At 44.7% G+C, this 23,505-nt stretch overlaps 2 protein-coding genes across 5 annotated transcripts in view; one reads left to right on the top strand and one right to left on the bottom strand.

The window, feature by feature from the left end:
- Positions 1-22,206, bottom strand: part of LOC141786322 (5-hydroxytryptamine receptor 3A-like) — a 30,264-nt gene extending 8,058 nt beyond the window's left edge. For 2 of the 4 annotated variants that reach the window (XM_074665049.1, XM_074665053.1), the window contains exons 1-9: positions 21,708-22,206; positions 21,410-21,478; positions 21,297-21,330; positions 6,032-6,104; positions 5,754-5,837; positions 4,620-4,676; positions 4,004-4,155; positions 3,210-3,254; positions 3,001-3,110 (exon numbers count right to left, since the gene is read on the bottom strand). In XM_074665049.1, the coding sequence (XP_074521150.1) occupies positions 3,001-3,110; positions 3,210-3,254; positions 4,004-4,039 (191 nt within the window). In that variant the 5' untranslated portion in view covers positions 4,040-4,155; positions 4,620-4,676; positions 5,754-5,837; ... (2 more) ...; positions 21,410-21,478; positions 21,708-22,206. Of the gene's footprint in view, positions 1-3,000; positions 3,111-3,209; positions 3,255-4,003; positions 4,156-4,619; positions 4,875-5,753; positions 5,838-6,031; positions 6,105-7,447; positions 7,740-21,296; positions 21,331-21,409; positions 21,479-21,707 lie in introns of those variants that run through there. The other 2 variants (XM_074665050.1, XM_074665051.1) reach the window with 2 other exon arrangements.
- LOC141786290 (uncharacterized) lies at positions 10,348-13,826 on the top strand. The gene is made up of 2 exons (XM_074665030.1): positions 10,348-10,489; positions 10,583-13,826. The coding sequence occupies exons 1-2, from the start codon at positions 10,348-10,350 to the stop codon at positions 12,718-12,720; spliced, it is 2,280 nt and encodes a 759-aa protein (XP_074521131.1). The 3' UTR covers positions 12,721-13,826.
- Positions 22,207-23,505: the final 1,299 nt, after the last annotated feature.

Genomic DNA, 23,505 nt, shown 5'->3' with positions numbered 1-23,505 from the left:
CCTGGACGCATGCGCTCTCTTCCAGCTTCCTCCCACGGTTCCACACAATAATGAACTCATAATCTCAAATATATATATGTATACATTTATCATACATAAATATATATATACATATATGTTTGTATTTTAGCTAATTAATTCTTGTCCCGAGTTGTTTCTTTAATTATTATCATTATTTTGTGGCAGAGTCAAAGAATATTAACATTTCAACGCTTTAAAATCAATTCATTATAAGGCAACAAGCAAAACGGTATTGAGTGTAAAAGCAGAGCAGAACATTCAAAGTTTAAATGCTACCTGGGCTCATATCTCTTTAAGAACAGTATAGTGGGCGTGTCATGTATTGACATCACTACGTGACACTCCCACTACATTATACCACCAGGGTTTTTTCTATCATTTTCAATTCACTGTCCAAAAAGAAGATTAAAGTTATTAAATGTTGCAGCACACACAGGAATATGTCTTTTCAATTCTTTACATAATAATAATGATAATCTTGATAAACCTTGGCTCATTCTTATTTTTTGTCTTCTTCCTTTTTTTAACCTTTAACAGTGTCTCGCGTGGTTTTCCGTGATTTCCGTCTTATCTAGTGGGCGTGTCGTGTAGTCTTTACATCGCTACACAACACGCCCACTACACGACGCGCCCACTACACGACAGGCCTCTGTCTTGCAAGCCGCAGACAGATACACTTGGATTAATGGCCACTTATCAATTTCATGTACGCCTAAAATGTGCTGTGATAGAGAGAGAGTGCTTCTGATTGGCTGCTAAGCCCCATCCCTACTCCAAGTCTCAGCTGCACTTGTGCAGTGAAATTTGATCATTCTTTTGTGTGTGTGTGTGTGTGTGTGTGTGTGTGTGTGTGCGTGTGAGTGTGTGTGTGTGAGTGTGTGTGTGTGTGTGTGTGTGTGTGTGTGTGTGTGTGTGTAAATTATACTTGTTTTTGCAGCTAGGTGAGGTCCTGACCGTATGAGAGGCAGATTTTGCAAGATTTTAAACTGCAGTTATAGAGCAAAAACCTTTATGGCAATGCAGTAAATAGCACAAGGCTTTGATACACATATATGCATTTTAAGCCTGTACTGTTAAAAATGAGCGAGTTAAAAACGGGGTACAGAGAGAACAATCATGTCCTGGAGGGCAGACAATTCACCTTGTAGCAGATGGGAAGATTTCCTACACTCCTGTCAGACTGAAGCTCTCTGAGCAAAAACTGTCTCTCAGAAGAGTTAAGAAAGGATTCCAAATGAAGGAGGAAGGCGGTAAATCATGTCTGAAGATTGAGGTATGAAGACGTTGTAGACATTTTTACAAAAAAAAAAAAAAAAAAAAGGTGGAATCTGTGACTGCAGCGCACTCTGAGTTGCCACATCATGTGCTTATCTCTTGTGAGAACGCTTTAATCATCATGTTGCTTGAACAGTGATATCTCACAAACTGTAGAAGGGCATAAAGCTAAAGACATCCATTCAGCTGCGAGTGTGACTCTGTGACGGCGTGCACTCCGTCATGGAGGGGGAGTGTGTAGGGGGCCCATAGAGGGTGCGTCTCAATGCGTTAACTTGGTGCTTCCTCCGTCCTATCTCCTCCACGACATCAGAAGTACTTTCCCAGTCACCATTTTGAAGACTGTCCCAAAGCGACAGAGGAGAGAGGAGAGAGGCTGGAGGGGACTGATCGGAGGAGTTATAATCGAGGAGACACGAGAGCCGGCTTTGGGGAAGTCTTTTCACTGACAGACACGCCCCCATATAGAATATCACTCTCTGATTGGACACTGCAGCGGGTCAGACTTTACATGACACTTCACAAACGCAACAGAGTTTAATGAGAGAAAAGTCGAGCTGAAAACAGGCACAGAGGATCATTTAGAAACTGATCATAAATCTGGTAATACAGTGTTCGCTGTGAGTTTAAAGCACAAAACACTGAACACAACCATCATCGAATCAATTTAACAGAGGATTAATACAAAAAACTGACTGATAAATAAAATCTTCCTGAGACACAATAAGCTGGGTTACATTAATAAGCTTCAGAGTTCACAGTCAGATGGGCTCTATAAAGGCTAAATAATTCATAAATAATCTTACAATTACGCATTTTACCGGAAAAGTGATCCATGAGCTTTTAAACAGCACACAGAATAAACAGAGAGCAGATTTTCTTCATGGTAACGTGTGTGTTTAACAGGTTAAAAACACGGATAAATCTCTGTCACTGTTTCTGTTTGATCAGAGTTATTACAGCGCACATGTGCAGACGCGCAAACAGCTGTTAGAGCTGACTGACAGATGATCCAGAGGTGATCAGCTGATGCCGTTATCACTGAAACACGTCGCTTCATGTGACGCTCTGAAGGAGAGGATGTCCCATTGCTCTAAAAACGAATCTCCTCCATCCTCTCTCCTCTCTTCATTTCCTCGCGTCTCTCCCATGCATCTCTGGTGGGAGGGACTAAGACGCAAGTGAATGACGCAAGTGGAGGAAGGAAGGATGGAACTTTGGAGCTTTGAGACGCACCCAGAGACGCACCAATTGTGTCATCTTTGTTGTATGGCCTTTGTCTTTTTCTTACTGCCCTCTGCTGGTTTGGGGGTGCAGTGCAGTCCCTTTTATCGCTTCTCAGCACTGCTTTGGTTTGTTTAATCTTCATGAGACTAAAGCTGCTGAGGAAATGCAGACAACAAGGGGGAATTTATGTTTTTGGTCCTTTTGGTTGAAAAGCACCCTCAGAAAGTGATGTTCCAGAGGCACCTGAACTCTAGGGGGACAGTCAGAACTACTCTCTGGCCTGAATAGGCTCAGAGGGGTCAGGGTATTGGGGTTAGTGAGGAGCATGAGGAACTGTCTGATGATACATACATACATACCAACACAGTGAATGTTTTAAAGGAAAACAAAGGTTTGTAACGAAAACTGAAAGAGTTTGGTCAGAAAGCCTTGTGCACAGAGCTTTTTCTGCTGTGGAGGACAGAAAGACAAACTTACACCTCTTCAATGGTTAAATCTGGTTTCCACAACAGCTCAGTAGGAGCAGTGATCTCGTAGGTCTCACAGAAATCCCTCGGTTTCCAGTTGATAAATTTATTTTCCCACCACTTAAAAGAACAAGATGTAAAGTTCAGTTAGTTGAGTCATATGGTCTTTTAACAAAAAAGACCAAAAAGTCAAACAAAAAGTCTTTAGAGTGAACTCACCATCATCATCCAAAAGTAAGAAACTAATTCCTGTTCCTTTTCTTTCTACGAGGAGAAACAAGAAAGTCCTGATCAAGCCTCAAAGGTCAGATAAACCTACATTTAATTATCATAAATGCCAGCAACAGCTTTAAAAAAAACATTAGCAACAACAAAATTCTGAAAAAGCTGAGTCATGTCAAAGAAGAAGCAGGAGAAACTATGAGTCATTATCAACAGGTTAGTCACATGAGTGAGTCGAAAAAAATGAGCCTCCAGAGAGGATTTCATCATCTGCACAACATGATATCATGAGAGGATGAGAGAATCTGGAGAAACCTCTGAACAACAGGGACAAGAACCAAAACTATGACCAGATGGACCTCAGGCAGCTCTGCATTAAAAACAGACATGACTCTGTTGAGGAGATCACTGCATTCATGAAAACAGACATAACTCTGCAGAGGAAATCACTGTATCAATAAAACAGACTTTACTCTGTAATGGAGATCCTTGAAAACTTTTGGGAACTGAAGAAAGTTAGGGTTAGGGAGTCTTTCTAAAATAATTCACAAGTAATTTATGTTAGAGACAAAAGAAAGGAAAGACAAACTGACTGATGAGAAAGAATGACTGCTGTGTTGAAATTAGTGGATAACTTGAGGTCTAGAAACTGGACTTCATCCATTGGTCCATGGTCCAACTAAACACAGAGTGAGTTTGAGATCTACTCCCACAGACATTAATCCATAAAGCAGTAATATGGCTTCGGCAGAAGACAAAAAAAAAATTAATTGAAGGTTAAAAACACTTACCACGTCTAAAATGCTGTAGAGGTTTATAAACAGCATTACATTTGTGGGGCTCCTGATATGTTTGGTTGGGCGGGTCCAGTAAAACTTGACTTTGTCCGATAAATGAAAGTAATTTACGATGTTGGTATAATTACAATGATCTGGCCAATCACCTACAGAGAAGACAAGACATTTTCATTAAAACAGTAATTTCCCTGTAAAAGAAGCAGTCATTAAGTCTGACTGTAAACTGGAGACCAGTCACTTCATGTTCCTGTTCCTGGTTTGAATAAAACAGTTCTGTGAACTGCAGTAACTAATGACTGAGAAGAGTCACAAAGCATACAGTGACTTCTTTTCCAACTCAGCATGGCAGAGTGTGTGAACATAGCTGTACCCAGAGTCAAGAGGAAGATTGAACAGAAGAGCAGCTTGTGGCTTTAATTCAAAGAAAATGACTGAACATTAAGTTTTTCAGTCAGCTCCAGTGTTTGGTCAAACGAGCTAAATGTCATGGGAATTAATCAAAAACTTGATAACTGTGAACAAGATTACATAAAACAGTCTGTATTTAATACAATAAAATTTGAATAATAACCTTCATTTATGAATCACTTTAACAAATAAAGGATCATACCTTCCTCAGAGTCGTACTGATCATCAGGAGGCTGAGTGTGATTGGAGCTGCTTCCACCTGACACAGAAAGAGTTCACAGGTTTTCATGTTGTCGTTATTTTCATGTTTATGTATTCAAGCAGGCTTTTGGAACCACAAGGTGAAGGTGATCAGCAGACCTCAGGGACCGCGGTGGAGTGTAAATATTTAAAAGGTCAGGTACTGAGGTGCTGATCCATGTAAAGATTTAAACACAAACAATAAAAATTTAAAATGAAATCCAAAATAAATGAGAGGGTCCAGCTGCAGACCTCCACTCTCAGCCGAATAACGGCTGCTCCAACGAATCGGAAGCCAGCTCCAATGTGAGACGGATGCGACGTAAAACTGTTCCCTTTTTTCAGTATTACATGTCTGATTGGCTATTCCACCTCCAGCTCCTCTGACGTAAGACAATCCTATTGGCCCTCGTTTATCAATCTTGGTGAGAATTTGCGCAGATCTGGGTGTAAAAATCAGTTTACCAATGTTCACGTGTGATTTATGAAACGTGCATACCAGGACCAATCACGGCGTACGCCTGATCAGCTGTTGATAAATGCGGCGTCTGAAAACAACCGGTTACATAACACGCCCCTAATTATTCAAGGTAAAGCTGGCCGAACCCAGGGCCGGTCCTACACATTTTGGTGCCCCAGCGAGATTGTCATTTGCGTGCCCCCCCTGGGTGCCCCCCCCCAACAAACATTACTCAGACATCACCACGAATTAAAGAACACAAACATGTTTTTTTTATTTTCTGGCTCATATAACAAAGTCAGTTTTACTCCTTTAAGGAGGTAAGAGAAAAAAATACAAATAAAATGCTAAAACAGTCTTCAAACAAGATAATTGTGCATTGGATGTCTCATTCACATTTATAGAGGTCATATAGTGAAGTTTTAACAAAATTACTAACAAAGTCAGCCAGTCCTAGTGGCAGTAAACATTTTTGTATGCATAGAAAAGGTGCTGTTCAATACTCTTTGTATCACATCAAAGTCAGTTTTACTCCTTTAAACACGGATGATAAAATAAAATGTATAATGTTAAAATAATAAAACAAACATTTGGTTGAACAACATGTTTCAGAGAGTGGTGTAGATGGGAGATCACCAGATGTTTGGGCTAGAGGAGCTGCACAGTGTGTGTCAGTGGAGGAGGTGCTGGATGTTGGGGATGTTGGAGCTGAAGGTGCAGCTGTAAACAAAGCACATTCATGCTCTTACACCACTGCATTGTCTTTTGTGTACAGTAATGTTACTGCACATAAACAAAACAAATACAATTTATTAAATTTGACTAAATCCTACATGTAATAGCAAGGTGTAACTGTAAACTACACCAACTTATCAATTACACGAGACCACAAATAATTGGCTGGAGTTACTTACATGCTTCAGAGAGTGGTGTAGAAGTCCCTTCTCCTCCAGGAGTTGGGGGGCTTCAAGAATTTGCTGAGTGTGTCTGTACGAACACAGGTACAGTTATTAGCCTAGCAAAAGCATGTATAGCTGCACAGTACAAACAATTTAAATCATTTTTGTAATTGATAATTGTAGTCACATTATCACTGATATAATGGGGCAGCCTGCTACTAATTTTGAGACTCAAGGCAAGCATGATGACAAGGGTTTGGGTTTGTACCTCTGCAATGCAGGTGTAAAGTAGTAACCTAGTTTTTAGTAATAAAACTACTAAGCCCAAACGTGAGGAATGAGCATTCATCTCAATCTGTATGAATCTATCAATAGCCCATCATAACATTGCATTATCTAGCTAGCTTTACCTTTAGCTTTACTACTTTTATTATTACTTTATTACTTAGCTAACACTAGCGTTAGCGCCTGTCAGCCTAAAATAACACAGAAACGCAAAACAGCGCTTTGTTGACATAGCTTGCCTCTTAATTGGGCTTTCCTTTCCTCCTTCTCTTTTCTCCGTTTTCTGCCCTGCGCACCTGAGGGTTTGTGCCTTTTCGTTTTTAAAGAACGCTACCTGTCTGCCTGATATGATATGCGCGGCGGCAGCGGCACCAACATAGGGTGCGTCTCAATGCGTTAACTTCGTGCTTCCTCCGTCCTATCTCCTCCACGACACCGGAAGTACTTTCCCAGTCGCCATTTTGAAGACTGTCCCAAAGCGATAATTGCGCTCAGAGGAGAGAGGAGAGAGGAGAGAGGAGACTGATCGGAGGAGCTATGATCGAGGAGACACGAGAGCCGGCTTTGCGGAAGTCTTTTCACTGACCGACACGCCCCCATATGGAATATCACTCTCTGATTGGACGCTGCAGCAGCTCAGACTTCACATGAAACTTCACAAACACAACGGAGTTTAATGAGAGAAAAGACGAGCTGAGGACGGGCACGGAGGATCATTTAGAAACTGATCATAAATCTGGTATTAAAGGGTTCGCTGTGAGTTTAGAGCACAAAACACTGAACACAACCATCATCAAATCAATATAATCAGAGGATTAATACAGAAAACTGACTGATCAATAATATCTTCCTGAGACACAATAAGGTGGGTCATATTGATAGTAATATAACCCACTTTATCTGATCGTGAACTCTGAAGCTTCAGAGTTCACGATCAGATTGGCTCAAGATAAAGGATAAATAATTCATAAATAATCTCACAATTACGCATTTTACCGGAAAAGTGATCCGTGAGCTTCTAAACAGCACACAGAATATACAGAGAGCAGGTTTTCTTTATGGTTACGTGTGTGTTTAACTGGTTAAAGGAACAGACAAATCTCTGTTACTGTTTCTGTTTGATCAGAGTTATTACAGCGCACGTACCCAGACGCACAAACAGCTGTTAGAGCTGACTGACAGATGATCCAGAGGTGATCAGCTGATGCCATCATCACTGAAACTGGTCGCTTCATGTGACGCTCCGAAGGAGAGGATGTCCCATTGCTCTAAAAACGAATCTCCTCCGTTCCTCTCTCCTCTCTTTATTTCCTCGCGTCTCTCCCATGCATCTCTGGTTGGAGGGACTAAGACGCAAGAGAACGACGCAAGTGGAGGAAGGAAGGATGGAACTTTGGAGCTTTGAGACGTACCCCATGTAGTTGTGTTTACGCGCACGTCTTGATTGGGCTGCGGTTGCCAGTTGTGCAGAGACATATCCCCCCCACTAAAGCAAGCAGCAGCAGCATCGTGTCTCTGTTCAAGTGCATCAGCCAGGCCAGATGAAATATTGTAAATAAAAAGTGTATTTATTCTTGCTTATTTGTTCATTGTGTAGAAAAGGAGGGGGGCACCTGGGCGCCCAAATATTCTTATTTTTATTTTTTATTTTTTTGTGAGGCGCCCCAAGCACACCTGGCGCCCCAGGCAAGAAACTGCTTCGGCTGTAGGACGGACCGGCCCTGGCCGCACCCACGGAATTAACGACATGGAAGGACGCATTACGGGGAAAAAGGAACTTCTCCATGCCTGTAATCGGCAACGCTATAGCAGCAGAGGTAGAGAGGAAATGACACGTTGCTGCGTTGTTCGGCAGTCGGAAAATAGAGCGAATCAGAAAAAAAATCATCTGCAAGGAAATCACTGCAGTAATTCAGCAGCGTGGATGTGACAAACTAGAATACATCTGAGTTTGAAACATTTAATTTACACATCGTTTGTTTACACCTTGGTTCTCTTTCATAATATTTCGCTCGATGTCTCACTATGGGATGCACGCCCCTGCTGCAGCCCTCAGAAGCATTAATCTCATTACGCCAATCCTGATTGGCTGGTGAAACGTGTCCGTCCGCCATAGGTAGAGTCCCCCTACCTTAAATACTTCATGCGGACGGCACCACGTCATTCAAACACCTCTTCTCACTCGGAGCATATCTCGCATCCTGGGCTAGCTAGCTTAACTGTCCACAGACGGATCTTATTTAGCTTCCGTCGCCGGACGCTAACTAGCTCTAGTTGTCGGTCACACCAGATCGATTTTTTGTGCTATTCTTGCCTCTCCACGGCTTGGCTAGCACTTTTTTTTCCTCGACGCCCCACCACGGCTTTCGAGTTTCGAGCTTTAGCACACCAGCTAATCTCTTTTGTACGGTTAGCACACCAGCTAATCTCCCGTTAAAACGTTAGCACACCAGCTAACTGCCTCGACTCCCTGCCTGCACACCAGCTTGCGAGGAATGGAGGCTAAAAACCCTCACACCAGAGGACAAGGAGACTCTGGGGCTCGTCCCTGTCGCTGTGGGAACAAGATTTCGAGCAGGGATCCACACCAGGTCTGCTCGAGCTGCCTAGGGCTGGAACACGCCCGGCTGGCTATCGATGTCCCTGGCTCGTGTCAACACTGTGCGGTGTTCACAATTAAGAGTCTCCGTAGACGGCTAGCCCGCCAGGCTAGCCTGTCTGGAAATGACCCCTATCTCCCTTCCGACGGCGCCGCCGACAGAGACGAAGAGGAGAAAGGGGCCGTTGCGGTGTCGGCACCAGAGGCTAGCGCCAGCTGGGGCTCCCAGCTCGACCTAGCCGCGGTCCCTCCGCAGGAGGAAGACGTCCTGTTACTGGACTATGGGGACGATGAAGATGACGCCTCGGAATACCTCATCTCAGAGGATGAAGAGGACGACATCTTCGCCACTCCGGCACAGGCTGCACAGCCCGCGCCCTTTGTCACCTCTGAGGATGGAGATGAGAGAAGCACACCAGCTTCTTCTCCTAGCTTGGACATGCTCGACGTGTGTAAACGCGCTGCAGCCCGGCTGGCCATCCCCTGGCCCTCTGTCGTAGCTGAGACCTCCAAATCCCGCTACGAAGGGAAGAAATTGCCCTCGGCCAAGGGCGTGACGAAGCAGCTTGTCCCTGTCTTCCCGGAGCTGCTGGATGAGATAGCGCGCTCGTGGAGAGACCGCCCTTACAGCAGCAGGAGCCCGATTCCCGGGGCCTCTTCCCTCGACTGTGAAGCGATGGAGAGCCGGGGTCTGCTCCGTATGCCTCCGATGGAGCCACTCGTTGCAGCGCATCTTCACCCGCGCCTGTCAGCGTTGTCCTCCAGGAGTCCCAGCCTGCCGTCCAAATCTGACCGTTTCCAGTCAGCCCTGACTGAGAAGGCGTACAGAGCGACGGCGCTCTCGGCCAGAGCGCTCAATGTCCTCTCCCTACTCACGGCTTATCAGGCAGAGTTAGGTGAGGATTTTGTGCAAACACAGGATCCCTCTGTCTGGGAGGAAATATCGGTCATCACCGACCTGTGTCTCCGTGTCCAACGCTGCGCGGTCCAGGCCACGGGAAAAGCGCTGGGTTCTATGGTGCTGCAGGAACGAGCACGGTGGCTCAACCTCGCACACCTATCAGACAGGGAAAAAGAGGAAATCCTGGACATGCCCATTGTCCCGGAGGGGATTTTTGGCTCCGCTCTGGACTCCATGCACCGGCGGTGTGAAGCCAAAAAGAAGGAGGATGAAGCTCTCCGGCTGTGCCTCCCTAGAAAGCCCCCAGCTCCCTCTCCACCTGCGCAGCGTAAAAGCTTTGCGCAGGCTGCTTCCCAGGGTTCGCAGTTTAAAATTCCTAAACTGCCGAAGTCTCAGCTCGCCCCGGGCCCCCCACCCGGCCGGACCAGCTGGCCTAAGAAACCCGAAGCCTCGGTAACGGCTCCGCCGGCACAGCCCGCGCAGCCCGTCTACAACCAGGCGAGGAAGAAGAAGAGAGCGGTCTGACCGCCCCTCTCTTCACCGGTGATGCAGCTGGATGTTCCCCGTTCTCCAGCTCCACCTGTTCGGCTTTTCAGCGTGCACTTGGGAGCCCACCACGCCCCTATCTCCCGGTTGCCACGGACCGTGCCGGTGCAACCCAGGAGAAGTGGACTGTTGACGACGGAGGGTTTTTCTGTTGCCCCTCTCTCATGTCCACAAGCACGCACAAACACACATATTTTCAGTTCGAAAATAAAAAGTGTCCCACTGTCGTATCCAGGCCGAGGGCCGAGGACGCAGTTCATAAACAAAGCCAAACAAAATGTGAAAATCCAAATAAACAGCGTGGTGGCGACACCCGCTGTCCCCCCTCGGTGGGAAGCCACGGCTTCCTCCGACGCCGGGGTAGTAAGTGCTCCGCCGCCACGCTGTCCTCTCGGGCAGCAAAGTTCAGCGGCACTCGCAGGCTATGGCACTGTTCCACCAAGAGAGGGCGCCTCCGCACCGCGGTGGGAGCCTCTCATGGTGGAGAGGCTGCAAGTGGCATCCACTCTCTCCCTCAGATGGGAGAAATGGGCCGCGCTTGCAGCCTCACCTTGGGTGTTAAAGACGATCACGAGGGGATACAGGCTGCAGTTTGCAGCAGTTCCCCCGCGATTCACCGTTGTAATACACTCACAGGCTCAGGGAGAATCAGCTCGTGTTTTACAGGAGGAAATCCTCTCTCTGTTAAACAAAGGAGCAATTTCTGTTGTACCTCCCGCAGAGAGTCAGAGCGGTTTTTACTCCAGGTATTTTCTGGTCCCCAAACGGGGGGGGAGCGGTATTCGCCCGATCCTGGATTTACGTGCTCTGAACAAATACCTCAGGAAATACAAATTCAGGATGCTGACACATGCATCGCTGCTGCGCCTCGTGCGACAGAGCGACTGGTTCACTTCTGTCGACCTGAAGGACGCGTATTTCCACATCCCAATTTATCCTCCTCACAGAAAGTATCTGAGATTCGCTTTCAGGGGGATCTGTTACGAGTACCGAGTACTCCCCTTCGGCCTGTCTTTGAGCCCGAGGGTGTTTGTGCGGTGCACGGAAGCAGCAATAGCCCCGCTGAGACAGCAGGGCATCCGCTTGGCCACATATCTGGACGATTGGCTGCTGTTGGCACAATCGGAGCAGGAGGCCAGAGCGCACACGCGTATTGTCATACGACACCTAACCGATTTGGGTTTCGTGATAAACGCGGAAAAGAGCATGCTGTTCCCAGCACAGGATATAATCTTCCTGGGATTATTCCTGGACTCGGTGACGTTCACAGCGCGCCTCTCGGCGGACCGAGTGAACGGTTTCAGGGCGTGTCTCGCGCTTTTTCAGCCGGGCAAATCTGTTCAGTTCAGATTATGTCTTCGGTTACTAGGACTGATGGCTTCTGCCATTCTCGTAGTCCGTCTGGGACGGCTCCACATGAGAGAGTTCCAACTTTGGGTGGCCTCATGTGGACTGGATCCCGTGCGTCATGGCGCGCGGAAAGTGTTGGTCACACTGGAATGCGTCAGGGCGCTGCGCCCCTGGAGAATCCCGTCCTTTCTGACCCAAGGGGTGCCCATGGGTTCCGTCCTGTCCAGGAAGGTGGTCACTACGGACGCCAGCCTGACAGGTTGGGGCGGGATTCACGAGGGCCGGTCTGTGAGGGGTCGCTGGTGTGTGAATCTTCAGCGTTCTCACATAAATTTTCTGGAGCTTTCGGCGGTGTTCCTCTCCCTGAAACACTTCCTTCCGTCTCTCATGGGTCATCACGTTCTAGTGAGGACGGACAATACAACGACCGTGGCGTATATCAACCGTCAGGGGGGATTACGTTCCCGTCAGTTGCATATGCTAGCACGCAGACTGATCCTGTGGAGCTGCGGTCGCTTCCTCTCCCTGAGAGCGACGCACGTCCCGGGAGTCCTGAACACAGGCGCGGACCTGTTGTCCAGGGGCGCGCCAGTATACGGGGAGTGGACTCTGCACCCGGAAGTTGTGGAACAGATATGGACCCGGTTCGGTCGGGCCGTGGTGGATCTGTTCGCGTCAAGAGAAAACACGCATTGCCCTCTGTTTTACTCTCTGCGCAGCATGGATGCTCCTCTAGGGGTAGACGCTCTAGCGCACGCTTGGCCGCACGAGCCTCTATACGCATTCCCGCCCCTGGCCTTGATACCCCCCACTCTGTCCAGAGTGAGGGAGCACGGCCATGCACTGATTTTGATAGCTCCACACTGGCCTGCGATGCATTGGCTGGCGGAGATTTATCAGCTGATGTGCGCTCAACCCTGGCAGCTCCCGCTGCGCAGGGACCTGCTATCGCAGGGGGGAGGGGCGATATTCCACCCGCACCCGGAGCGTCTGGCACTGTGGGCCTGGCCCCTGAGTGGTTAAATCTGTCAGCTGTGGGTCTTTCACAGCGGGTTATTTCCACTATACAAAGTGCTCGGGCCCCCTCCACTAGGTCTCTGTATGACTGTAAGTGGAGAGTGTTTGAGGGATGGTGTCACAGAAACGGCCACATCCCTTTTCAGTGTCCTGTGGGGGTGATATTATCATTCCTGCAGGACCTGATTGACAAACATAGGGCTTTCTCCACGGTTAAAGTGTACTTGGCAGCAATCGCTGCCTGTCACGTGGGGTTTGGAAAGCAAACAGCGAGCCAGCACCCGCTGGTTTGCCGCTTTATGAAGGGAGCGCGCAGGCTTCTCCCCGTGTCCAGACCGCTGGTGCCACCGTGGGATCTGGCTGTGGTTCTGGAGGGGCTCAAGGGCCCTCCTTTTGAGCCATTGGAGGGAGCTAGCCTGAAACATGTGTCTCTCAAGACAGTGTTGTTGCTGGCTCTGGCTTCAGCTAAACGAGTCAGCGACATTCATGCGCTTTCGGTTCATCCCTCATGCGCTCAGCTCTTCCCGGGGGATGTGAGGATGATTTTGAAGCCCAACCCGGCTTTTGTGCCTAAGGTGGTGGGCTCATGTTCCCCTATTGACCTTGTGGCTTTTACTGCCTCACCAGGTGGGCAGCGGTCACATGCGTTATGTCCGGTCCGTGCGGTGCGCACTTATATGGATAGGACGAGGAGTGTCAGGAGGAGCGATCAGCTGTTCGTCTCCTGGGCTAATCCTCACAAGGGAAAACCTGTCACAAAGCAGCGTCTATCCCACTGGATGGTGGAGGCGATTGCTTTGGCTTATACGAGTCAGGGTTTGCAGCCTCCTGGGGGCCTGCGAGCGCACTCGACTCGGGGCATGGCTACATCCTGGGCCTTATTCAGGGGAGTCTCTGTTCAGGACATTTGTGCTGCGGCGAGTTGGTCCTCGCCTCTCACTTTTGTTCGTTTCTATATGCTGGACGTCTCTGCTCCCTGCGTGGCACGAGCAGTTTTGCTGTCCTGATTTGAACGGAGTAATTTCCCCTGTAGGTTGGTGGACGCTTGATAAGCTTGTCTGGCAATACGGGAGCAACCATATCCCATAGTGAGACATCGAGCGAAATATTATGAAAGAGAACTTAAGGTTATTTACATAACCCCGGTTCTCTGAGTAATATGAGTGAGATGTCTCACCAGACAACCCTTCTTGCTTGGGCGAGTGAGAAGAGGTGCTTATCTTGAATGACGTGGTGCCGTCCGCATGAAGTATTTAAGGTAGGGGGACTCTACCTATGGCGGACGGACACGTTTCACCAGCCAATCAGGATTGGCGTAATGAGATTAATGCTTCTGAGGGCTGCAGCAGGGGCGTGCATCCCATAGTGAGACATCTCACTCATATTACTCAGAGAACCGGGGTTATGTAAATAACCTTAAGTTAAGTAATCCTTGTTGTCTGACTGTTAGAAGCCACAATATTGGTTATTGTTTCCATTCAGGACCAGAAACGTGAAAAGTTGTCTTTCAAAGATGTGTTTGAGCTCTTAAAGAAGCTGCAGACTCCAGCCTGAACCTGAACCTATCACAGACTGAGGAGGGAGTGGAGCTGAAGTGTGTCATTCGTGCGCAGTTACACACAGGTAGTCCGGAGATTTTATTCGTACCATGAGACGAGCACATAGGTTGTGATCTCATGTAAATGAACGTCCTTCGTAAGGATCAATATATTGATCCTTACAATATTATCATTTACATCATCTTCACGGTAAATCCTGTAATCAATACCGCTTCCTTAAAATAAAAACCTGTTTTAAAAGTTTGATCCAGCGTCGTCTGAATGTTCTCTGCGGAGACTTTATCATGGACATGGGAGTGCATTAAAAACTTATAACAGCCTCTCTATTTACACATTTTTCGGTAAACCGATCGAGGAAACATTTTTTGTAAACGTAGAAATCAGCTGACAGCTCCTGCTGTTCTTTCATAGCGAAGTATTTTATAGATTGGCGGAATAACAGTGAGCAGTTAAAAGCATTCTTGATGTCATATCTAATTCAAGGATCTAAATCTAAATAATCTAAGAACATGAGTTTTTAATTCTGAAAATGTTTTCGTTCATATGATCTAATAATTCTCCTTCACAGATGGATTTCCCTCGGCACAACCCGGCTCTCCACTGGCATGAACGACGCCCACGTTCAGATTGATAAATGCCGATCTGTGCGTGGAAAGGAGCGTACACTCATTTTTCAGGCATACGCACGTTTGATAAATGAGGGCCATTGGATTGTTGAAATTACTCTAATCGTATCACATAAACAAATATGAATAATGAAACAGACTTGAACTTATTTTACTTTTATGTGTTGAATATGATAAATTAATATCTTTAAACCTTGTATTGATGCTGCTATCTCCGTTGTACAGTTACAACAGCAGTTATGTAAAAGAAAGGTTGTGATAGGACTCTCAGGCAAATAAAACAATTGTGCATCTCAAATGAAAACGCTCAGGATCATTGCATAAAACGGAGGAGCTCACGCACTTATGTTGCTTTGCTCATAACCTGCATTTTGTAACTCTTATTTTAATGCAACACACGCAGAAAAATACGCATGTCTGCCCAAATTAACTTTTAAGACAATAATCTGGAGCGTTTTCTTTTCATTTCCTTAGTATTACGTCATTTCCTTCTGACAGTGGAGGAGTATATGACATCACTTCCTTCTGACGATGGAGGTGTAGAGTATCCAAGACAAGTCGGCTGAGAGTGGAGGTCTGCAGCTAGACCAGTCTTTTTCAACCCCATTTGAATTCCAGGCGACCCCATGTGGGCTTGCCTGGAATTCAAATGGGGTCGCCTGGAATTTCCAGCAGTTGATTAATAAAAAAAAGAAATAATAAAAATTAAATAAAAAAAAAATATATATATTATTAATGATTGAATAGGCCCGTTTATTTCATTTAAATTAAAACACCAAACATTTTCGTTTATAATAATAACTATTATGTTACTAATAATAATAATAATAAAACAAGTTTAACCCTCTCTACTGGATGTTACGTCAGAGATGAGATGCGCTCTCTCCACCACACCACATTACTTTGAAAACAAAAAAACACAAATAAACAGACTCCCACTGAAAAAATCTGATATTGGTCTGCATTCACGCTTTATTTAGAAAATTTTCAGTGCGTTACTTTCACACAAAACACCGCTTAACAAGGCTCTAGTTCTCATTGTGTCGTAAAACAGTGCTACCGCAGCTGGCTACCTGGCTACGAGGCGCTCGCCCCTTGGTGTATCAGTCCGCACGCACAGCTTGACAGATATAAACAAACACAGGTAGTCTGCCAGGACGGAGAGACACAATGAGAACTAGAGCCTTATTAAACGGTGTTTTTGTATATATATATATATATATATATATATATATATATATATATATATATATATATATATATATATACTTATATATATATATATATATACTTATATATATATACTTGGCGCTACCCAAGTAGCTGCCTGTTGCAGCAGCTCTCTCGTCTTTGTCCGTTTCTTGTAATTTTTTCGTCTCTTTTTCGTCATCTTTGTATTTGGAGTGGATCATCACTTTGTATGGTTCATTGTCGGTCACGGACACCAAACTTTTTGTGTCTTCGGCGGTATTTTTTACTACTTTTCTCCTGTGTTTGTCTGGAGATCCTACATGTAACCATGGCTGCATTGTTTACATGCGAAATTAGCTGTTAGCAGCCTGTAGCATGTCAATGCTAACTAGTGTAGGGCTTGATGATTTCCCTCGAGCTGAGGAGGAGGCGGTGAGGACGACGTGCTGGTTCTCGGATGTGAGCTGGGAGGTGACGACATGGACCTGTCCTTCCATCCATCGTAGTTGGGAACGTGGGATCTCGCTCCGGGGGATGGATGAGCTAGCTGTGCTAACCCAGCGGCATCATGCTGTTCACGGACGTGGCTGACGGAGCAGACATCGGACGCCACGACACATCGGAGGAGCTTCGCCTGCTGTGAGCAGACAGGATCCAGGAGACAGAGACTGAACAGACTGCTGGGGAGGCTCAGTCCTGGACCCTGTGGAGGTGGAGACTGGCTGGGCTGGAGAGTGGTGGACGAGTGGTGGACGGGATGTCGTCATCTAATTTCTTATGGACATTTTTGTACTTTCTATACTCTTTCTTACTTTTGTTTTCTTAAATGCTGCGGTGACTCCTGAATTTCCCCTCGGGGATAAATAAAGTATTTTCTATTCTATTCTATTCTATTCTATTCTATATATATATATATATATATATATATATATATATATATATATATATATATATATATATATATATATATATATATATCGAAATCTATTACATGAACAAAAACAATCATTTGTTTTAGGTGTCTGGGGTCGCCCGAAACTTTTGATGTAAAAATGGGGTCACAGCCCAAAAAAGGTTGGGAACCACTGAGCTAGACACTCTTGAGGCAGTTTGTGGGGTTTCCCTGCTCTCTCACTCAACTCTGCTTTGGGCTGAGCAGGAGCTCACTTTGTGAGCTTCACTTCATGTGATTATCAGCTGATCAGATCATTATAGTGATCACCAAGAAGCACTGCTGTTTTGCCTAACGTGGCTTCGCCTTACGCCGCCTGGTATTACTGGACTTTGCTTTGCTTTATATGTTTTGCCTTGGCTCGGCTGGGCCATGGTACACCTGGGTTTGGCTGCCTGAGTCATATGTGTATCCTGCCCAGAACCAAACCTAATTGTCGTTGAGCCTGCTGAGTCTGAGCCTTACTTGTGCTCTCTCAGCCGAACTTAACTTGGCTCAGAACAACTGGGCCTATTTGTTTTAAGTGTGTGAAAGTGAGTTAATTAATTTGATTTGGATTTCTTCTTTTGGATTTTGGTTCAGCACTGATTTGAGTCATTTTGTTTCTGTCTCCTTTTCTTCCTGGTTTGATATTTCCTTTTTCCCCTTTTGGTTTATTCGCTTATTTCCTTGTGCCTTAATTCTTTTGTTGTCATATTAGAACTTTGGACACAGTTATTTCTTTTGGTTTGTTTCTTTTGTGAATAACAGTTATTTCTGAGGGTTGGTTTGGGTACCCCAAGGGTAATGTGGTATTGACTGTTTATTTGTGGTAAAGTAATTTTGGCTCAGTTCGGTTCAGTTATCTGTTTTCTGTTATTTCTTTATTATCCAGTGTAGTAGTTGTGTTCAGGCTACTTTAGCAGTTACCTTTGGTGGCCTTAAATGTATTTTTGATTTATTTGTGGGTTAGTTGGGTTTTTGGTTTGTGTTAATTGAATTAATTTTCTCTCCCTCTCCTTATAGGACTGGAGTCTGGTGGTGGTGGTCCTGGGTTCCTGGTGGTGGTGTTCCCCCTCCTCGTGTGTGGTGTGGTTCTTCTTGAGTTTTTGCACAGTTCAGTGTGTGTTTTTCACAAGTTACTGGGTGTTCCCTTCCCCGTCACATCCCAATCCAGCCCACTGGTGAGCCCAGTCCTGCCAGGTCCCCTTTTTCCCTTGTTTTCTTGTCTTTTGGAGTGTGTGGGTGCTTTTTATGAATTAAACCTTTTAATCTGTTCTTGTTTGAAAAATAAAGTTTCTGTGTACTTTCTAATGTGAACCACGTCTCTGGTTCCTCTTTGTGGACTGACCTGTGTGCCTATCATCAGTTACCAGTGAACCATTTCCCTGGGTGCAAGTCCAAGGGTGGCGTTGCCTGGCTCTATTATCAAAAGTAAATTAAGGGAAACTCAGACCCCGTCCACTCTAGAGAGAGTGTGTGTGTGCGTGTTTAGGCTGGTTTCTTTCACCTCCTCCACTCGCCACATTTTGATAACAGAGCTTTGCAACTTTTATATAACTGGTTGGTTGTTCCTTACTTGACCTACTGTTTTGAAGTATGAGGAACTGCAAGTTAAACTTCCATCCTGCCAAACTTCATTTTACAAAAAAGAGCAATAAGGAATATTAACAGAAGTCCATACAGAGCTCCCTTAAACCCCAGTATTCATTAAGTTACAGTTGCTGAAGCTTAATCATAGATTTCAACATGCTACAATTTATGTAAAAAGCTAATAAAAAGCTCTGACCATCAAACATTCAGTACAAATTTAAAAAGGGAGAAAGCATTACAAGTTAAAAGGATTAGAAATATTTAAAAAAATCAAGATCCAGAACCACGCTAAAGGAGCACAGTATTACAGTTAAAGGTTTCTCTTTATGGAACAACCAGGACAGGGACTCTAAGGAAACCAAATCATTCAGTATCTTCACAATACATGCATAAACAAATACAGGGATGAAAGAAATTCTTAAACTTTCAACTTAAAATAAATAAATAAATAAGTCAATAAATAAGAATAAAACCACCAAAATATTACTGACAACCATGATACGATTTTTTTTAATTTTTTTTGTTGGGTTTTCTTTTTGTTTGATGTAAATTTGCATTTAGGTTGTAAATTGCTTTGCCTGTCTTCTTTCTGCAAAAAAGAATGAAGGCAAAGCTGAAAGGCATGCTGGCAGACAGTATTTTTGTTTTTATCTAATCATGTGTTTAACATTGAATGAATGAAGGGGCAGATACAATAAGACTTTTTCTCTTTTTTGCTCCTTTTCATTTGTTTGAGATTTGTGTTGTTTTTATATTGTACTTTTATTTTGTTGCAACATAAATTTTAAAAAAAAAAAGTTAAAATAAATAAACTAAGAAAAAAAAAACCCTCATCCATCTTTCAGTGAGAGCTGTCCCTTCAGCAGGCAGAGGACAACTGGTTTCTCTAGTCCATGACACACAGCGGCCCTCATTTATCAATCTGAACGTGGGTGTAGGGTACGCTCAAATCCCACACCAGGTCTGAGTTTGTGTTTGCAAGTTTCATGTCATTATTAGATCATATGAGCGTAAATCATTTTCAGACAGAAAAACAGAGGTTTACAGAGAAATATTTAAATATTAATAGTTAAATTAGATATGAAACAATAGTGGTTCTAACATTTCACTCCTCTTCTGTCAAGCTTTCACATACATCACTTATAAAAGAGCAGAGAGCTGTCAGCTGATTTCTCCATAAAATAAATAAAAAAAGATTACTCTATGGGTTTTAAAAAAAAAAAAAAAGAGAGGCTGTTATGTGCCACTAATGTTTTGTTTCTGTTTTATCTTGAGGCCACCTTGGACCTCCATACCTGCTTCGCTCCTGATCCCTGGCACCTGTGAGCTGGCTTCAAAAGCCACTGCTTGGCTCCTCCCACACTCTCTCCCACACTGCAGCCAGGATCAGCAGCAAGGCAGCAGCTCCTCTGAATCCTTTCTGGTCTTTTCTTTCAGTTTTTTGTAATAAATGATTGTTGAAACTTCACTTAATGTCTCCTATGTTGCCTCCCCTGAGCCAGGGTCGTAACAAGGCTGTTATCAGTTTTTAATACACCCCCATGTCCATGATAAAGTCTCCGCAGAGAACATTCAGAGGATGCTAAATCAAACTTTGAGCCAGGATTTTTTAAGGAAGCCGTATTGATTACAAAATATACTGTGAAGATGATTATTTCACTCCTCATAATCTTATCATGTAAACGTGAATTGTGTGTGAAAAAGTGACCGTTTCATATTAAATTGTGTTCATTTACATGGGATCACAAACAACCCGCTCGTCTTGTGGTACAAGTAATCATAAAACTCATTGACACACTTCTTGTCCAGGCACCAAATCAACCACGAATAAAGTTAATGGGATCAGTTTTTAGGTGCACTAGTTTGCAGAATTGAAAATGTTTTATCTGTATCTGACACACAGTGCAGGTTAGTCTGTCCCTCCACCACTTCTGCCTGAAACTAACGCAGAGCCGGTGAGAGCTCCTCTCCCTCCTCAGTCTGTGACAGGTTCAGCAGGAGGGGGTGGAGAACATCTCTGCAGTCACTGTGTGAGGGTCTCATCAGGTCCAGGATCAACCTTGACCTCAGCTTTTATAGACAGCCAGGAGACCTGGACTCTGTCAGGACCATGTGGTGCTTTAAGGGCATTTTGAGTGATGTGGCAGACGGTGACCTGAAGTTTGGGAATGTGCTAAAACTATGATGTTTTTATTCATTTATTTATTTATTTATTCAATATTTCAACAGAAAGTTTGTTGAAATAATAATTTTGAGTTGAACTGAATTACTTGGGTAAATTGAGTAAGAGCAGCAAATAAAGTGGTTCAAAAAAAAAAAAAATCTGTCCGTCCGTCCGTCCGTCTGTCTACAGGGAAACATGCTATGCCTCAGGTTGTATTTCCATCCTTTTGCCATTGAAAGTTATTTCCACTCCTGTGGCTCTTTTCTTTTGATCTGGTTCAGATGAATGAGTGATTTATTGTTGCATTATGTGTGTGGTGTCAGTGACACTATCCAGCTGCTACCAGCCAATCAGAAACCACATTTGGTCAAACAGGCAGTTTGATATAAGAGCAAACTAAGCAGCTATGAAACAAACAAGATGACATAAACCTATAATATAGTCTGCACCAATCTGTCAACAATAACCTCCATTTATCATTCACTTTAACAGACAAACAAACACACAAAGGTCCGTACCTTCCTCAGACTGTGTGAATGGAGCTGCTTTCACCTGACACAGAAAGAGTTCACAGGTTTTTTTCTGTCATTATTCTTTATCCCACTGAGAAACAAAATCCCTTTCTACATACCGTCCAAGTGGCTCTGGTTGTAGGGACCTTCAGCATCAGGAGGCTGTGTGTGGTTGGAGCTGCTTCCACCTGACACAGAAAGCATGATCAGCTTCTGATTGAAGCATTCTATCTTTGCATATGCATCCCCTCTTTTCAACAATCAATGCTTTTCCTGCTCACAGAGCTCACAGCTCACTGACACACCATCAACACTTTGCTTCAATGAAATCAACTCTGCATGAATGTTTGTGAATAGTTGGAATCAAAATGTAGAGCTCCACAGCAGCATGCTTCAAAGAGAAGAGAGCCAGCTTACCCGTGAGGAGGAGCAGAAAGAGGAACCCTGCAAACATCCTGACCGTGGAACGTCTCCTGTCACTAAGGATCCCTGTCCCTCAGACTCTCTGCAAGATTCTGACTGTACACATCACTGCCTTGTTGTGGAAGAGGGCAGGCCACACCTACAACAAAAGCTTTTTTCCTTCCTCTAAATGGCATCAAGCTCAACCATTAGCACACTGTGGGTAAATCCATTTTCTCCTCCAAACAAAGCAGTTTACTCCTCTGCACATCCTCTGTGGTGGCTCCAAAGCTTACCAAGAAAAAGCTTTTTAATGGAAGAGCTTCACCCAGCAGCTTCCACACAGCCATGTGTCATTCCTCTTCAGTGCTGTTGATCTTTGAATCCAGTCTGTTTTGAACAGAGATCAAATCACTCCCTTAATAAAGACTTTGTAGACCACTTCAGGGGTCAGACTGACCAATGCAACAAAATCCCAGGGGAAGCAGCAAAGCAGCAGTCCCCAAACCAAAATGCATCTCTGCACTGCCAGCTGTATAAAGATCTCAAAGGCTGAAACCAGGTGAGCCTCTTTGATAAGAGCTCAATCCCAAACCACCCCCTACACACTACCCCTTCACTTCTGAGTGTAACTCCAAATAAAGTCACACTCCTGGCTGTGGAGGGCGCTCTTATTGAAGGGAGAGGGAACAAATATGACTGGCAGGAATGGGTGGCCCTCTTCACTTCACTGGGACACAGAATACTGGTCGCCATGGCAACAGAAAGACCCTCTCTGTGTATGGCTGTCAGAATAGAATAGTATAGAAAATACTTTATTTATCTCCGAGGGGAAATTCAGGAGTCACAGCAGCATTTAAGAAAACAAAAGTTAGAAAGTGTATAGAAAGTGCAAAAAGGTCCACAAAAAAATAGACAATGACAGCCCGTCCACCACTCTCCAGCCCAACCAGTCTCCACCTCCACAGGGTCCAGGACTGAGCCTCCCCAGCAGTCTGTTCAGTCTCTGTCTCCTGGATCCTGTCTGCTCACAGCAGGTGAAGCTCCTTCAATGTGGCATCGTGGTCCGATGTTTGCTCCGTCAGCCACGTCTGTGAACAGCATGATGCCACTCTGCCCTCCAGCAGCCCCTCTGCCGCTGGGCTAGCACAGCTAGCTCGTCCATACTACCGGAGATAGATCCCACATTCCTGTTACCGTCTCCCAAACATAATATAAACTGACTCCAGACCACAACATAAAAGGGACACCACAAGCAAGTTTTGAAGAAAAACAAGAATTTAATTTTATTTCAGACAAATCAATGTTCAACCAAAATGAAACAATAAACCAAAAAGGACTGGAGACCCCGGCCGAAATAATCAAAAGATGGGAAGCTGCCGGGCCAATCATGCATTGGACCGTCGTACCCAACACCTTCCCCTAACCTAAAAACAACAGAAAAATCCTACTTCAAAGAAAACCCGATAACTGGACTACCTGAGATCTCCAGCCCAAACTAAAACAACAAAACCTGGGTGAGAGAGAGGAGACAAAAAAAGCACAAGTACAATGCAGTTATAAAATTTCACACAGGGATGAATTTTGTGCAAAGTTTTGAGAGTTTAGAGCACAATGAAGGCACATAATCTGGGATTAAAGAGTCTGAAGAAATAATAATCCTTATGGTTTCAAGAGGGCCTTCGCCCTGTTTTTAGGCTCAGGCCCTAATCAACCATCCCATCGCTAACCCCTATACGTGAACTAATATGTGAGAGCGTATTTTATCTATTTTCAGTTTAACACACAGTGTGTCAGGTTTCTTCTAAACACT

Source organism: Halichoeres trimaculatus, unplaced genomic scaffold (genome assembly GCF_033239565.1).
Source record: "Halichoeres trimaculatus isolate MK-OKI-2021-1 unplaced genomic scaffold, fHalTri1.1 fHalTri1_scaffold_25, whole genome shotgun sequence".
In the NCBI taxonomy this organism is placed as follows: Eukaryota; Metazoa; Chordata; class Actinopteri; order Labriformes; family Labridae; genus Halichoeres; species Halichoeres trimaculatus.
This window is presented reverse-complemented; position numbering and strand designations above follow the sequence as displayed.